The sequence below is a fragment of the Epinephelus fuscoguttatus genome, linkage group LG23 (genome assembly GCF_011397635.1).
Source record: "Epinephelus fuscoguttatus linkage group LG23, E.fuscoguttatus.final_Chr_v1".
Classification (NCBI taxonomy): domain Eukaryota; kingdom Metazoa; phylum Chordata; class Actinopteri; order Perciformes; family Serranidae; genus Epinephelus; species Epinephelus fuscoguttatus.
In genome coordinates this window covers 2660878-2677027 of record NC_064774.1, presented here as the reverse complement: position 1 = coordinate 2677027, position 16150 = coordinate 2660878, and the positions used below count along the sequence as shown (strand labels likewise).

At 41.5% G+C, this 16150-nt stretch overlaps 2 protein-coding genes across 2 annotated transcripts; one reads left to right on the top strand and one right to left on the bottom strand.

The window, feature by feature from the left end:
- The first annotated feature begins 256 nt into the window (after positions 1 to 256).
- On the top strand, positions 257 to 8025 carry LOC125883968 (Fc receptor-like protein 5). Its single transcript, XM_049568655.1, has 9 exons — positions 257 to 287; positions 396 to 458; positions 786 to 1049; positions 3020 to 3274; positions 3378 to 3500; positions 4478 to 4540; positions 5059 to 5127; positions 6110 to 6185; positions 7955 to 8025. Exons 1-9 carry the CDS (start codon positions 257 to 259, stop codon positions 7971 to 7973), a joined length of 963 nt encoding a protein of 320 aa, XP_049424612.1. The 3' UTR covers positions 7974 to 8025.
- Positions 8026 to 12111: 4086 nt separating this feature from the next.
- On the bottom strand, positions 12112 to 15169 carry LOC125884267 (butyrophilin subfamily 1 member A1-like). Its single transcript, XM_049569166.1, has 5 exons — positions 15106 to 15169; positions 13428 to 13769; positions 13007 to 13294; positions 12802 to 12924; positions 12112 to 12519 (listed from the first exon to the last, which is right to left on the bottom strand). Exons 1-5 carry the CDS (start codon positions 15167 to 15169, stop codon positions 12119 to 12121), a joined length of 1218 nt encoding a protein of 405 aa, XP_049425123.1. The 3' UTR covers positions 12112 to 12118.
- Between the last annotated feature and the right edge of the window lie 981 nt (positions 15170 to 16150).

The window sequence follows — 16150 nt, the reverse complement described above, 5'->3', positions numbered from 1 at the left end:
CAAATCTGCTAATTTTTTTTATGTGTTTCGAACATGATGAGGCCCTAAAGGTTCATCACTTGGCTTTTATCTGTGTCAAGCACACTTGTTGTCATTTTTGGGCTCAAACCAATGAGGCTGTCACCTCCTCTATAGCAGCTCTGCCTCACATAGATATTTACAGATGCACAATTCAAACAGGAAGAGGAGGTTCTGACCTACATCAAGTCTCAGCTGTATTTCAGTCTGATGTGCAGACAGTCAGCAGCGAGGCATCATGGAGGTCACAGCTCTCTGCGTCAGGCTGTGTGAGTACTGAGTATTTTCTTACTCTATTACTCTTGTTTCTTTTTAAAGTCAGCAGACAAACATCTGCACTGTGTGTGAGGTACAGCTCTCTTCATTTGTGTCTGCAGGGATGGACGTGTTGGTGCTGCTGCTTGCACAAGCTAACCACAGTTACTTTGCTCAGAGAGCTGGTAAGTTGGATTTCATTAACTGGCTGTCTGGCTAATGTCCCTAACACTCAGTTTGTGCCGGCCATGTGACGTTCTTGATTATCATTTTACTGCTAATATGTGCCTGCCTACTACTGTTTGTAGCTTAGCAACATATTAGTTTAAAAAATGTTTAGGGACCGAGAATAAATAAAGCCTGTACGTTCTAGCAGAACTCTTACACTGCTCCTCCTCAAGCTGCTAGAAGTAGCTTAACTTTTTTTTAATACCATTGTATAAGGATTTATCTTGGTTTCATAAATGCTGAATTTGTATTTACACTGCTCACTTGTTGTGTCTCCGTCTCAGGTGCAGCGTTTCCTCGTGTTCGTCCAGACAGACTGCAGTTCTTTGAGTATGAGACACTCAGTGTAAACTGTGAGGAGTTCAGAGGGTTGACTGAATGGAGAGTGATGAGGAGGCTCAACAGAAGAAGTCCAACAGATTCTTACAACTGGAGCTCATCAGCACCATCCAGCACCATTTATCCTGCCTTCAGAACACACAGTGGAGAATACTGGTGTGAAGATGGGGACGGGAACTCAAGCAGTGTTGTCAACATCACCATCACTGGTATGTTTAGCAAATAACTAATCAAGAGTTTTTAAATGTTTCGTCACACTGACACAGTGAGGTTAACTCAGCGTCTACACTTCAACATTGTAACACTCTGATGCAAGTTAAGGGACATAGTTAGGGAGACAGTGTTAAGAATTGCACACATTTTGTTTAACCATCTCTGCTCCTAACTTTCTCTGAAAGGCAAACAGTTGTAAGTGTCTCCTTTTTAAAATTTTGTGACAAAGTTTGCTTTCGAAGTTTCATGTCTCTTGGCTGCAAGGGTGTAACTTTGGTTTGAGAAGTAGGTGACACAATAAAATGAGGGTCTGGGCTTCTCCTCCAGAAAAAAAACAGTGATTTGAATAGCATCCCCTGCCTTTCTTCATATATTTGGGGATTGTGGTGACAAAAACACCATTAGAGAAATAATGGAGTTGGTCATCATGCTAAATTCTGCCAGTGTACTAAACACGCAAAACATGCTGCTCCTCTGTGGCATTTTCTGGAGCATATCAGAGCAAAATCTGCAGCTCAGTGCACATTCTCTGCCAGATTCTGATGGCTGGTCATTCAGTAGCATTGTACGCATGATCTTTGTGGTTTATAAAAAGGGTTTTGAAAGTGGGGAGGACACAGACGGGAAAGTCCCCAGTGGAAATTACACCTCAGCCTGGCTGGAGCTGAATGCAGACTTGTCGGTGATCAGACCAAGGAATGAGATAGTTACCGAGCAAGCAATTGATCCAGTGTTGTGACATCAGACGGCACGTCAAACTACAACTGGCTTGAGAGTAAATTGGCTCGATTCTAGAACTAGTCACGAGAAACCAATTTGGGATTGAAATAGGGCTCAATCTGTACAGTGTCTGCCTGAAGTAATAGAGACAGCATGGGTAGAACTTTAGTAGTCCAGGTTTTCTCTCAGCGTCTAGTGTTAGGAGAAGAGCCACACAGTCAGAACCAGGGGTCGTGTTAACCGGATATTCTCGGTCACTGACCGTTTTTTACAACAATGACCGGGCTTCTGTTAAGCTGGATCGAGCGGATCGTACCAAACAGGAAGTCGGACACAGAAAAGATGAGAGAATCCAGCCAATTTTCAAAATAAAATAACAACAGCACGCACTGAGGAAGGTGAGGAGAAAATACTGTGTTTATCATTTAAAAAAACACAACAGTGCATAACTGACCACATTTTTCAATACCCTAATCACTTCATTACAATTTTAATTTTGTGTCACCAATCCTACAGACATAACTACATAACGCCCTGGACACACCGGACGCGTTAGTGACACGTTAGTGCCATCCGGTGTGTCCAGGGCGAAGCCTAATGGCACGGGTGTGTGGATGTCTGTTCATCTTTTCGTTCATGTCCTTATTAATGCACACTTTATAACTTGCTTGTTGGATTTATTAAAAACGAGCGAATGAAAACTAAATGTCTTTGAATATCTTTATTATCATTTAAAAACGAAAATTAAAATGACAGGTAAAAATAGATTATGACCGGATTTTTATGACCCTGTCGGTCAAAATGACCGGCGACGAAAAAGTCTAGCGCAACGTCTGCTCAGAACTGTGATATTTGTATTTTTAATTGTATTATATTGATGTCAGGCCTAAAGCTATTTCTGAGTGGCATACAGTAGAGGAGGATGACTCAAACTGGGATGATTCAGAGCACAATAAACATTGAAAAACAGTCATTTGTTTTAATTTACAGTGTAAAATTACAATGTTAAAAACATCTGGATGCATAAATTCAAATAAAGTAATGCATGTCCAAAAGAAAGCAAAGATGCACTCACCACACATTGCACACACGGAATATATTGGATTAATAACAGTTACTGTTACAAGCAAAAATACGCTGTGCACATTGTATCAACACAGCAGTGCACCCAGTTGTCCCTGTGCAGGTATATTACATGACTGATGTTGTCTAATAAACACAAACAATGCTTGATCTCATTGCACAGATGGTTCTGTGATCCTGGAGGTTCCTGCCCGTCCTGTGGTGGAGGGAGACGATGTGATTCTTCACTGTAGTAAAAGAGATTCTCAATCGAAACACATTTCTGATTTCTACAAAGATGGTTCCAAACTGGGGATCTGGTATGAAAAGGACATGATCATCCAAAATGTTTCCAAATCTGATGAAGGACTCTACAAGTGCAGCATCGCTGGAGCTGAATCACCAGAGAGCTGGCTGACTGTCTCAAATCAAACTGAAGGTGATTCCTCTTTTGCATGCATGTGTGTTTGAGTTGTCTTTTCCCAGGTTAAAGACAGGTGATGAAAGTATGTCTGATATCTTCCTTCCACTACCCCACAAAGAGACTCCTCCTTCCTACAGTCCCCCCCCTGATCTGCCCTCCCTGCTGTGGATCATTGTCAGTGTTTCAGTGATGGCTCTGCTGCTGTTGGTGATGGGACTACTACTCTGTAAAATGCACAAAAGTAAGGCAACACAGAAATTCAGTAAATCATTTTGTAGTGATGCCTGCTGATACACCTCTTCTGCTCTGCATCTTGTCGCAGTGCTGCAGGAATGAGTTTGCAGTTTTGAACTTCAGGTTCCCTTGACGCAAAGTCAGGGGTTGTCTTGAAAGGGTTTTTGGTTAGATGTGTGAAGTAAGATCTGTGCGTAACACACGCGTGAGTGATTTCCATGTCTTTTCCTGCAACATGTCAGTAAATACCCCACTCTGGAAATTTGAAGGCTTTTATGTGTTGCTCAAAACGCGGTTGCTTACAAGTGGTTCAACGAGACTACAGAATGTCATGAAGTATCATAAACCTTTGTTTGCCACAGAGGTTATTTTCTGCAACAATCCAAAATCCAATGGAAAAATCCCACTGGCTTTGTGAAGAGGGAGCCAGGGCACCACTAACTTCCGCACTGGCCAGCCTGTTCTCACTCCAAAGTCGCCAAATCCCAAACATCGCTGCTTTGTCAGTGACTCCTGACTCCAAAAGCTACCTTTGGCGGCAGTATGATCCGCTGCTGGGCAGCTTCAGTTTACAATGTGCCATACAGAACCTTTCGGCCTGACAGCACCTGTCACGGTGGTATGATACACCACTGGATCTACATCAGGTTAAAATGCTGCAGGTAATGATGAAATATGATGAGCAGGAAAGTACCTACAGGGCAGGATGGGTGGTGGAAGGGTCAAACAAAAAGACTTTCACCTGGGAAGCCAGTGTTCCCTTCCTGTTCGAACGTAGAGCCAAACTAAACTTTCTAAACCTAACCATGTGCTTTTGTAGACGTCCTGGCTTTGGTAGTGGCATCCCAGAATGTCAGTAACAGACGTGAAATGAAAACATCATCCCTGCAGCACCTTGTTAACTTAAGTGTCATTTCTCAAACACTCAAGTTCCTCTAATTTTCTAGTTTCTATTGACAACATCTTTTCTTCTATGTCCTCCAGTTCTGGTCTGTTTTTCATCTGGAAAACCAACACCAGAATCGCACTCACCTGAAGATCATACAGGTGAAAACACCAAACACACACCACTGTACTGATGAACTACTGTCATCATGGAAGTTATGAAGGAACATGGACCAATAATTAGCCTCCTTTTTCCACAATCAGTGATAACTGTTATAATTTCTTGTCGTTGTTAAAGGGATATGATCGTTTCTTATCGTCTCTGTAAGTTTGCTGATAACCATCTCAAAGGAGCAATAGATTTCCAATTTATTGATTGATTTTATGATTTTACTGATCAGTTTTAAAGCTTGTCTGGGTCTGGACCCAACAGAAAAATGTTGACCCTATATGTGCGAGTTTGAAGCCTTACAGCCTTGGGTTGGGGCCCTTCTGGCCGTTCAAAATTCGAGGCTTGAATCCAAAGCTGTTAGTACTTTTGCTTTGTTTTTTTATTTGTATTGATTTACTGTATATTGACACTGATATTTTGCATTTGGAATTTTGCAAGATTATTAACACGTTCTTTTCTGAAATGTGGTTTGAAGTTATAGATCGATTTTTTTATGTTTCATTGTCAGGTGGTGGGAGTGCAGGTGATCCAGACCTTGTGACATATGCTGTTGTGGAAATCAAAAAGAAGAGGAAAGGTACGTTGTGCTTTGTTACCTCTGCTTCATTGTCGCTGTCACTAAAAAGCAGCTGGAAAAACAGCTATCAGTTGCTAAAACACCACAAGTTTTGTTGTTTGCTGGTCTCATCTCATCTTGGTGTCACTCCATCCACCATTCCCTCCTGCTCTAGACGACAAATACTCATGCACTACAACACGCTGGACACGTTGATATCATATGTATAAAATGTATAAATGAAGGAGATATACTTTATAAATCCTCGAGGGGAAATTCTTTGTTTTTCACTCTGTTGTCATACACACACACACACACACACACACACACACACACACACAGGCCTGAAATACACACACGAGCACAAACAGGACCTATACATGCATTAAATGGAGGAGGGTCAGAGTAAGGGGACTGCCTTGGACAGGCGCCCTGAGCAGTTGGGGGCTCACTGCCATGTTATGGGTGCCCTGGCGGTGCCCAGGAGCTGAGCCGACACCTCTCCAGCTGCCAGTCCACACTCCATGCATTAGTGTGGAGAGGTGATGCATTGGAGACCCACTTATTTACTACACCTACATTCATGACATATTTTCAGATATCTGTCCGCAAAAGGCTGCGTACAGTTGCAGGTGATAATTTGATCCTCTCAGTTTTACACCACACGAGAAAACCACAGTGAGAAACAAAGGGCCCTTCAGCAGCTGTAATATCGTCTACAGGGCAAAAAGGCTGTCAGGTCTGACACTTTGAAATTGAAAGTTAAAAAAAATCTATTTGACATGAAGGCACCAAACAGATTAAAATAACCTACAGCTGTGTGATGTTTCACGCCTGAAGCATTTGGTTTTCTTTTTCTTAACTTACAGTCATGCGTCATAAGAAGTTGTGTCAAAATGAGAGTTCCAGAAGAAATGTTATGTTGTTTCAATGCTCAGCAATTAATCAGTAAAATCAACCAGCAGTTTTTAAAGAGGCTACCATCCTTTTGTTTCTCAACCAGAGCGTGTCGTGTCTGGAGGCTGTACAGAGCTTTGTTCACCAGATGAGAGTGTCGTCTATTCTTCAGTCCACTTCAGGTAAGACTGACGCTGATACACAATCTGTTTCCTCTAACAGTTTATCAAGGTTGTGACGAGTGGACCAAAATTGCAAGGTGGGGCAGATTGGTTGAATATGGTTTAATTGTTACGATGGCAGCATCCCAACATCCTGGAGGGGCTGATAAGGTCAAGGTCAAGGTCACATTTATTTCTATAGCACATTTAAAACAACCAAAGTTTACCAAATTGCTTTACAAGAACAGCAACAGAGGTGCCACACAATAAGAACATTAAAATAAATAAATACAGTATATAATACAATACACATCAACATAATACAATACAGGAGTCACAGAAAAAATCAAGACAGGCTCACAGCAGGTCCAAAAGCCAAGGAGAAACTTAAATGTCTCCAGTGAATCAGCGTGTCTGACATGAAGTGGCAAGCTATTCCACTTCGCCTTAGTTTTAAGCCTCAATCTGGGGACCTCAAACAGCAGCTCATTTGATGATCTAAGGGTTCTGACTGGATTATGAACTTGAAGCAGTTCTGCCAGATACTGGGGGGCCGAGCCACTTAAAATCTTAAAAACAAACAATAAAACCTTAAAATGTATCCTAACGTGGATGGGAAGCCAGTGTAAGGAGGCCCGAAGAGGAGTAATGTGGTCACGCTTCTTAGTGCCAGTCAGAAGGCGAGCCGCAGCGTTCTGCACTATCTGCAGGCGACGGAGGGTGCACTGATCTAGACCAATATACAAAGACTTACAATAATCAAGCCTAGAAAATAAAAAAGCATGAAGCATGAATGACCCTTTCTAAGTCATCAAAGGAGAAATATGGCTTCACTTTTGCCAGGAGCCGAAGCTGGTGAAAGGAACCTTTTAACCACCATGCCGATTTGTCTTTTTAGATTTAGATGAGTGTCCAGAGTCACACCAAGGGATTTGATATACAAGCAGGTTTTGGAGGCGAGGGGGCCCATACCAGCAACAGATTTAATGCTACATGGTGGATGTCCAAACACAATAACCTCAGTTTTATTGTCATTTAAGTTGAGATGACTTTGGCTCATTCAAGTCTTAATATCAGCCAAACGGGCCAGTAGAGAGGTTAGCGAGTCCTTACAATTTATATTTAGAGGGAGGTAAATCTGTATGTCATCTGCGTAACAATGAAACAGTATATTATGTATACAAAAAATGGAGCCCAGGGGTAACACATACAAGGAGAATAGCATTGGGCCCAAAATAGTATTATGGGCTCTATTTAAAGCGTACTACCTGAAGTGCATTGCACAGGTGCATTTATGCATGGATCACTTAACGGGCCAGGCACAAGCCCAGGGGTCCGAGACCCACCGTCCTTCAGTTTAAAAATGTCAAATAAACACGTACCACCCAGGAAGACGCTCAAAATGACCACAGAGACACCACAAAGTCTGTGAGCCATGCTTCTGTATGGAGGGGTGGTGGGGCCCTTTGCATATCTGTGTCCAGGGGCCCATTGTCTCATAACTTACTCATGCATTTAGGGTGTGTCCTCCCACTTCTGCTAGTTAAACGGCACAAAGCAAGGCACAAGAGGTGAAGGAGGTTGTGTTAGTCCCTTGATTACTCACTGGCCTGTAACAGGAATTCAACCAATCCTAAAAACCCATGAGACAGCAACATGTTAGCACTGTCCCTGTGAGAATGGTGGCATCAGCTGGTCCCACGTACAGCCTGTTATCTCAACAAAGATGAGGCCAAACAAATGATCAACTAATTAGCATTTTTTTTTTCTTTATCCTGTTTGTTTTACAGGCAACTGTCATCTGCATGAAGGACTGTGGAGATGGTCTGTTCAGAGCTCGACTTCTGTATGTTGATGAACAACAGTCACACTCAGTGATGTTACAGTAACTCAAAACCTTTTTTAATTTCTTAATATTTTTTTAAATTTGTAAAAAAAAATAGTGAAAATATCTGTACAAATGTATTATTTTGTTATATAAAATTACAATTTGTTTTCTTTCAGTCATCATTACTGTCATTTAATCAAAAAATCATCAGTGATATATTTTACAAACTTTTAAAATCTCTTAAAGGGCTTTAAAACCATAAAAACAGCAGTAATGAATATAACCAAAGTTAATAATGCAGTAATGGGACATGCACGATATATAGAACAGTCTATAGTAGTCTTTTTTGTGATTTGATCTCTCACACGTGAATAATAACTATAATCATAAAGCGGAAGCTACACTCAGCTTTTAACACAATGTGATAAGAGGACCTCACATCCAAACACCAGACTGAGCAGAAAATGTCTCAGTTCTTTAAAAAAGGTCAGAGGTGGAAGTCAGGTTTCAGTGTCAGATCCTCCGAATCTTTCTGTGGCAGCATCAGTCACAACCACAGAGGGAGAAATCCAACGAAGAAGAGGAAGCACAGAGTAAAATATACACCCACAGAGGATTTCAAGACCATGTAGGAAACAAAAAACTACCCAATAGTTTTTTCCTTACCCGACGAGGTGTACAAGGCAGGGTCAGAGAGGGTAAAAAAACAAACAAACTGAAAAAAGCAAATTTCAACGCGTTTTCCATCCACTACTGTTAACGGGATTATTAGAAGTTGAGCTCATCAAGACTAACAGTCAGGAAACAACCACTGCAGAGGAAGAGAACACGAGATGAGGTCATCAAAGAGCACCAGACAAATTTCAAACGAGAGATGCTCATGTGGAAAATAAGATGGAAGTATGACATTGACTTTTTTAATTTCCAGCGTTTGTTCACAAAGACAAATGAGTTCAAGAACAGGTGGATGGAGACCATTGTCACAATGGAACAATTTAAAGTAGTCAGACTGTTCACAGCATGTGAAAAGGGTGGTGTGGTTCATCATCTGCTCGGCCTTTATCTGGGGTCTCGAGTTTATTCACATCAACAGGGTCTATTTTTAAAGTGAGCAGCGTATTAGAGAGTAACAGTTAAACCACATTGTTTTAACTGCTGTCTGCTCACACGTCTGAAGACGCTGCTGCAGTTTTTAAATACACTCAGTGTGGTCAACTAACAACATGATGCAGTTTGACCTGAGGCAGACGCACTGAGTTCAGAGACACATTTATATTAGTTTCCATTAACGTATAAAACCACTGACATAAACACTGTCTCTCGCTGATGCTCCCTGTGGGGCCCAGTCATTAGAGGAAGAAGAGACTCGACACCATGTTCACTTCATGTGTAACCCATAGTGAAGTCTCTCCTTTGCTGTCCTCCCTAATTTTCTGTTTTATATTTTATATTTCTTTGCTGCCATCACATGTGTGCTTGTTACATGTGTCTAGCACTTACTTTATTTTTACTGTTGTAGGAGCAATACCTTTTAGAGAATGTTTGCACTTGTAATAAAATTAATTACTCCGTAAACCAGTTATTAATTCGTCAGTACACTTATCAATAATGAATCAATCTCAGTATCTGGGTTATGAATTCTCCATACAGTGATCTTAACTCCTGCTCAAAAGAAATATACACAGACAACGACTTGGCGATAAATGAAGATTTATTTAGGCTAAATGTGTAACAGCTGAGTAAATGAATGAGGATGATAATAATATGAGATGACACAAAAAATCAACAGTATGTATAAATGGATTAAACAAGAAGAAATACTTGTGTAAGTTATTTAGTTTGACGATAGTGAGAGAGAGTATGTGACTATAGATAAATTGGGGACACAGGGATGCCCAAAACCGTTTACCTAAGGAAACCTAAATTAAGGACAGAATAATTAAACTCAACTCTTATCACAACACAGCAGCTGCACCAGGTGAGGGAAATTCTTTGCCTACTTTCTTAGCAGTGTTGAATCAGGCAGACATTTGTCCTGAGGACCCCGGACTGTCGCTTTGCAGCTCCCGGACTTCCCAGCAGAATGAAACCAGCTTTAACACAGTGGTGGAGGAGCGGTTGCAATAAAACAAATGAGAAGGCACATATTCATGAAAACAAGTTGATTAATCAATCCAACTGTATTTTAACTATAAATATAATATGGGGCTCCTTAAGGGAACTCTCCTTAACTATCGTCACAAGATGGCAGTATGGCTCCATGTTAAATGAGGGATTAAAAAACAGAACTCATAATTCATTGATACTTTGGTCGACAGGATCAAAAATATATCATTCAGCTAACAAACGAGGATTATGTACATTTACAATGTTAGAACATGGATGAAATGTATAGTTTACTTCCAACAGACATTGCAAGTTGGTTACAAGAGACTTGGTAAGAGAGGATGTGGTGAACTTTAAAAGCAGGGTCAACTCCTGGTCTCTCCTAATCTGAGTCAATTTGTGTCGCCCCGAGTGGAATTCTTTTAAGATGTTAATCGACATCCGGGACCTGGAGGGGTCTCAAGTGACCTTTTTACCCTTCTTGGCACACGGATGGCTGAAAGGAGCGTTCATCAAGACAGAGGGGGCAGATACATAAACATTTGGCCCTCTGCAATTTCTTTTGTGATTTTATTTATTTTCTTGCATTGTGTGAATGCTACAGTACATCTGTATGTTTTTTTCTGTCATTTTAACGGTCATGTTTTGACATCCTGAGTTTTAATTTGAACACTTGTGCCAGGGCATTTTATACCCTGATGAAGACGTCTAGAGTCAGAACACACTGGTTATTCTTGTATAATAAAGGATTTTGATTGAACTTGCAGTCAGAGTGCCTCAGATGCTTTTATTTATTTATTTAACCTTTATTTAGCCAGGTTAGTCCCGTTGAGATTAAGAATCTCTTTTTCAAGGGAGACCTGGCCAAGACGGTCAGCAGCAAAAACACAAAGTTGCAGACAGAGACATACAGGGAGAACAAGTACAATTCACAAGCACTAAAATTTGCATAAAGAAAAACTACCAATAAATCAAGACGAGTGTTTCTGGGAGTAATTTGTACAAACAGTCAAGCTAAAAAAAAACCACATGACTGCCAGACAGCACCATGGACTTAGTCGTAAGCTGGACGGTCACTGACTATGTTTACATGCACACAAATATTTCACTGTTATTCTGAACATGACGGTAATCTGAATTTGATGCAGTCATGTAAACATCATGTTCTGTTTTGGATATTCCAAATTTATCCTTTTTCTGAATGAAGCGTGTTCTGTATAAGACATGTGGGATATGTTTGTATTATTCAGGTTTTAGCAGCATTCTCTGGACATTATACAGACCATTTGGAAAATGCGTCTCTGCTGGGGTTCATACTGTAGTTTGAGACACTCTGCCTCTTGTCTGTTTACAGTTGGCTCTGTGGGTTACACACAAACCAACTCGCCAACAGTTTGCAAGACTGTCGTAGAGATACTTGCCCAAAGGAAAAGCCACATGTCTGGTCAGAAGGAGAAACACACCTACTTTTAAACATCACAAAAGATTTGGGTATCAACAGGTTTTTGGATATGGGCAAATATCGCAACACCAACCTTTTTCAAAAGGGTGGTTTGAGGAATGAAGGAGGGAGGTTGTGTTTGCATGGTGTGACAAGTTTGCTACCAGTAGGAAACTTTGAAGAAGTCCTATTTCGAAGCAGAATGGCACAAATGTCTCCGTCAGCCGTTCCACATTTCCACATTTTGACGTGATCAACGACATGTTAGGGCACGTTGATCACGAGTATGCATGGCTATTCATTTTCATTTGCCATGTAAACAGTGTAGTAGGAGTGTTGTCTTTTTAAGAATAAGGACAAAAACCAAAAATAAAATAAAGAAAAATATGTAAAATACCATGACATTATATGACATCAGGAGGACATTTTGAAACCTTTCTCATGCAAATAATCCTTGCAAGCCTGAAGTGAAAGGCTATTGATGGTTCAGTGCTGCCCCCTAATGTTGTGTTTCCACTCTTGCATCCTAAACTTGAGTGTTAAAAATAAAACACTCTTTACCGGCTGTTTAACACCATGTTATGTTTTGTCCATGTGGTTCTCTGACTCCCTCTTCTTTTCTGTTGTTCTAACAATCACACCTTCTGTCATCAGCAGCAGTTTCTCTGTGTCCAGCACCAGTGTCTCAAGTTCCTGCAGTCTGTCATTCAGGCTCTGTTTGTTCTGAGAGATTATTTCTTTGAGCTTTATGAATCCTGGTGAACTGATGAATCCTTTATCTTCACCCTTCTCTCTTAAATCTCTCTCCACTGACTGAAGCTTTGTTTCACTGTCCTCCACCAGTTTCCCCATCTTTGTCTTTTGACTATTCAGTTTATCTCTCTGCTCCTTCAGTCCCTCCATCTGTTTCATCAGTGCATCCACCATGTTTTTATGTTCTTCCTCTGCCATGAGCCGCTGTGCTTCTCCTTGTGAGGTTTCTGTTAGCAAACAGAGACAATATATTGTTGAAGTTTAGGTGTGCGTCTATTTGTTTGATGCTGTGTTGTTTCTGCATGGAAAAAGAAAACTGAAATGTGACAGTAAAACTAAAACAATTACACCTTATAGTGAACATTTAAAAGATAAGACAGATTCTTTTACATTTTAAACTGTTTTTTTTTTCATATTTTTAGTACTTTTTTTAAATGATGTCTTACCTACTTTACCTCATACTTTAGCCAAAATAGACAGACAGCAGCATGAATACATTTGTAACTTACTGATTTTGTTTTGTCTCCATTTCCATGCAGCAAAACCAACTGCAGCAACTGAAGCAAGCAACCAAGCAACCAAGCTGATGCTGATACAGGCTGCAGAACTACACGGGGCCACAAAGAGATCGTCTGAAATAATAAAACAAAATAAATATATAAAAGTAAAAATCTGAGACAGTGATCACATCATACATGTATCAGTGATATCTACCTGGAACCTGGATGTGTGTCTCTGTGGTCTGGTTGATGTTCCTCTGTTGGACTCTACAGGTGAAGCTGTTGCTGTGTCTCTTCTCCACAGTCACTCTGCTGCTGACAGTATAGAGGTCATCAGGACCTCTGACTGTCTCTGTAGGTCCAGCAGAGAGGAGCTTTCCCTCACCGTCCAGCCACAACACCTCAGGCTCTGGATGCCAGCCTGCAGACTCACACTGTAACACCACTCCTCTGCTGGCTTTATCAATCCCTGTTAAACTGATGGCGGGCAAGGAGACAGAACCTGATGAAGAGACAGTAATCAGATTTTGAGATGAAAATTCTGTTGTGGTGCTGCATCCTCGTAAAATGTTGATGGCAGAAAGTCAGAGAGGCATGAGGTGTTTTTTTTCATTACTTTACAAAGTCTGACTTACCAACATTAAGCTGGACAAAAGCTTCCTTCCGTAATGAGGGAAGGAAGCATTTGTGTATCCCTGCATCAGAGATTTTCACTCTGAAGAGTTTCAGAGAGACGTTTCCGTTAATCAGCTGATCCACAAACAGCACTGTGCGGTAATGGTACAGCGGATTCTGGCTCTGATGCACCAGTCGTCCATCTTGGTGAACATGGACGTACTCTGGGTATAGCCCAGGTCTGGTCCACTCCACTGCCCTGGAACTGGCACTGATGGGAGGATCAAGGTGACATGGTAGAATGACATCATCACCAGCCAGGGCTACGATTGGTTGAGGTGAGCCAATCAGGTTCGACTGCCCTGTAAAGAGAGGAACAAAGTAGCTGCTAAAGGATGAAATTGTCAGTGTGCACTCACAATTTCAGTATGTTGGTCACAGGCATTCAACACATTTGATTTAAATATGTTTTTCATTTAAAGCCGAGATACATTTTGAATTGGATCCTGTGTAAGGTCACAACAACTATTTCTATGTCTTTATCTAACCTTTACTTAAACAGGTAATCTCAGTTTATAACCTTGTTGTGGCTGACCAAACAGGCACATGCACATTTCAGGGTGCTGATATACAGTGGAGAGTTTCTGAGCACGTCCATGGAGGCCCACTGTGGGCTTTACGTGGGCAGTGTGGACATGTGCTTAATATATAGACAGACCCATGTAACCCCTCTGCTTTGTTCATTAAACCCACAAATGTCCCCTTTAGGACCCCAGAACAGTCACAGGTAAGCTTGCACCAATTTTGCTCTTTGGGGCCCTCAAGTGGATTTTGCGGGAAGTGCAATTTGTGGAGCTTTTCTGGGATTTTCATGCAGACCTGCTGCTGCTCTGCCTTGCTCCTTGTAAACCGATAACGTGTGTGGTATTATAAGCCTGTATTTGCTGTGGTAATCTATGTCCTTGCTGGAGGAACACTGTTTTAAATGATTTTGTCCTCTTTATATGGGGTGAGGCAGACCATTTTTTTTATCTTACTAATGCATAATGATTGACAACACAGACGTGTGAAGGTCGGTAATCTAGTTCATGTGTCTTTGTGCCTTTTAGGCTAATTAAATATGTATCTAATATCCAAAAAGCAGTTAAACTGTTTTAAAAGAGCAGCTGGTTAACTCATATCAGCATTAATTTGTCGACAATCGTGGCTAAGTTGGTTAGCTGATAGTTCATATGTCAGTCACAGTTATTGGAACTGGCATGTAGCAGAGAAGGAGAAAGGAAAAAGTGCAGAGTAGCTCTGGTTAATTCTGTCAGGACATGAAGGAGAGGAGATAAATGAGACACACCTGTGAGCTGGGGGAGGGGAAACAAAATCAGCACGAAAGGAGAACAGAGAGAAAAGTGGCTGAAAGAGGAGACTGCAAGAGGTTATACATTCTGGACATCTTTGCTCCAAAGAGAACAGCAGTGATGTGCATGAAAAATTGATATTAAAAGATTCATTGGCAGTTAAACTAAAATGATGGATTGTGTTATTTTTATATGGTGTTGTGTTTATAGTGAGGAGGCTAGCAATTACATTTGTTCATTGATTTTGAAGGTGCAGGTTTAGGATTCTGACTATTCTCCACACGTCGCTGTGTTTCCTGCTAGGAAACATTTTCTAAGCATGTATGAATGCAGTGAGTCAGGTTACCTGTGGTTACTGGGAGGCTGCAGAGGACAAACAGCCAAAATCCAAACCAGCTGAACAGACGCATTTTCATCTGTGAACCAAAGAAACAAATCAGGCTGCTGAGACTCAGACAGGTCACTTTAGTTTCAGCTTTGTTCTGAGGGAGGGATTCTGGCTGTTAACAGTCTGTACACAGTTATGTGCTGACGTATTGCGGTAAGCGAGTTGTGTCATTTCCGGTGTTTCTGTGACAGCGTCTCTGTACTGCTCTGGTGAATTCCACTTGCCTGCTTTCTCACCTCAGTTGCTTTAACGTCTACTTCAAGTCATAACCCACACTGGTTCTGTTTAAGCACCTATAGCTCTCCTCCTTTCTACGACTTTCTCGCTAATCTCTTAGCTGTTGTTTGCACGCTCTTAGCCTTGTTAGCTACATTAGCTTAGCCATGACTTCTCCTTCTCCTGCTCTCTGTTGCTCGGTGTGTCAAATGTTCAGTTATGCCTCTGCCTCCTTTAGCGACAGTGGTAATTGTAACAAGTGCAGCTTATTTGCTGCGTTGGAGGTGAGGCTTAGTGAATTAGAAGCGCGGCTCCGCACCATGGAAAACCATTCAGCAGCTGTGGTAGTTAGCCAGTCCCCTGTAGCGGAGCCACATAGCCTAGCCTTAGCCTCTGCTAACTGTCCTCCGGTAACTGCTCAGCCGGGAGGTTGGGTTACGGTTCGCCAGAAGCACAGCTCCAAGCCGAAGCCCACGGCTCACCACCAGCCTGTTCACGTTTCCAACCGCTTTTCCCCACTCAGTGACACACCCGCTGAGGATAAAACTCTGGTTATTGGCAGCTCTATTCTGAGAAACGTGAAGTTAGCAACACCAGCGGCCATAGTCAAATGTATCCCTGGGGCCAGAGCGGGCGACATTGAATCAAATTTAAAGCTGCTGGCTAAAGCTAAACGTAGATTCAGTAAGATTGTTATTCACGTCGGCGGCAATGACACCCGGTTACGCCAATCGGAGGTCACTAAAATTAATATTGCTTCGGTGTGTGAATATGCAAAAACGATGTC

Coding starts and splice junctions, on each gene's coding strand:
- LOC125883968 (XM_049568655.1), top strand. CDS start 257: ATGGAGGTCACAGCTCTCTGCGTCAGGCTGT. Junction 1,050..3,019: donor TGTCAACATCACCATCACTG/GTATGTTTAGCA, acceptor CTCATTGCACAG/ATGGTTCTGTGATCCTGGAG. Junction 5,128..6,109: donor AATCAAAAAGAAGAGGAAAG/GTACGTTGTGCT, acceptor TTTCTCAACCAG/AGCGTGTCGTGTCTGGAGGC.
- LOC125884267 (XM_049569166.1), bottom strand. CDS start 15,169: ATGCGTCTGTTCAGCTGGTTTGGATTTTGGCTGTTTGTCCTCTGCAGC. Junction 13,295..13,427: donor TTTTGTCCAGCTTAATGTTG/GTAAGTCAGACT, acceptor TCTCTTCATCAG/GTTCTGTCTCCTTGCCCGCC. Junction 12,520..12,801: donor ATGGAGACAAAACAAAATCA/GTAAGTTACAAA, acceptor GTTTGCTAACAG/AAACCTCACAAGGAGAAGCA.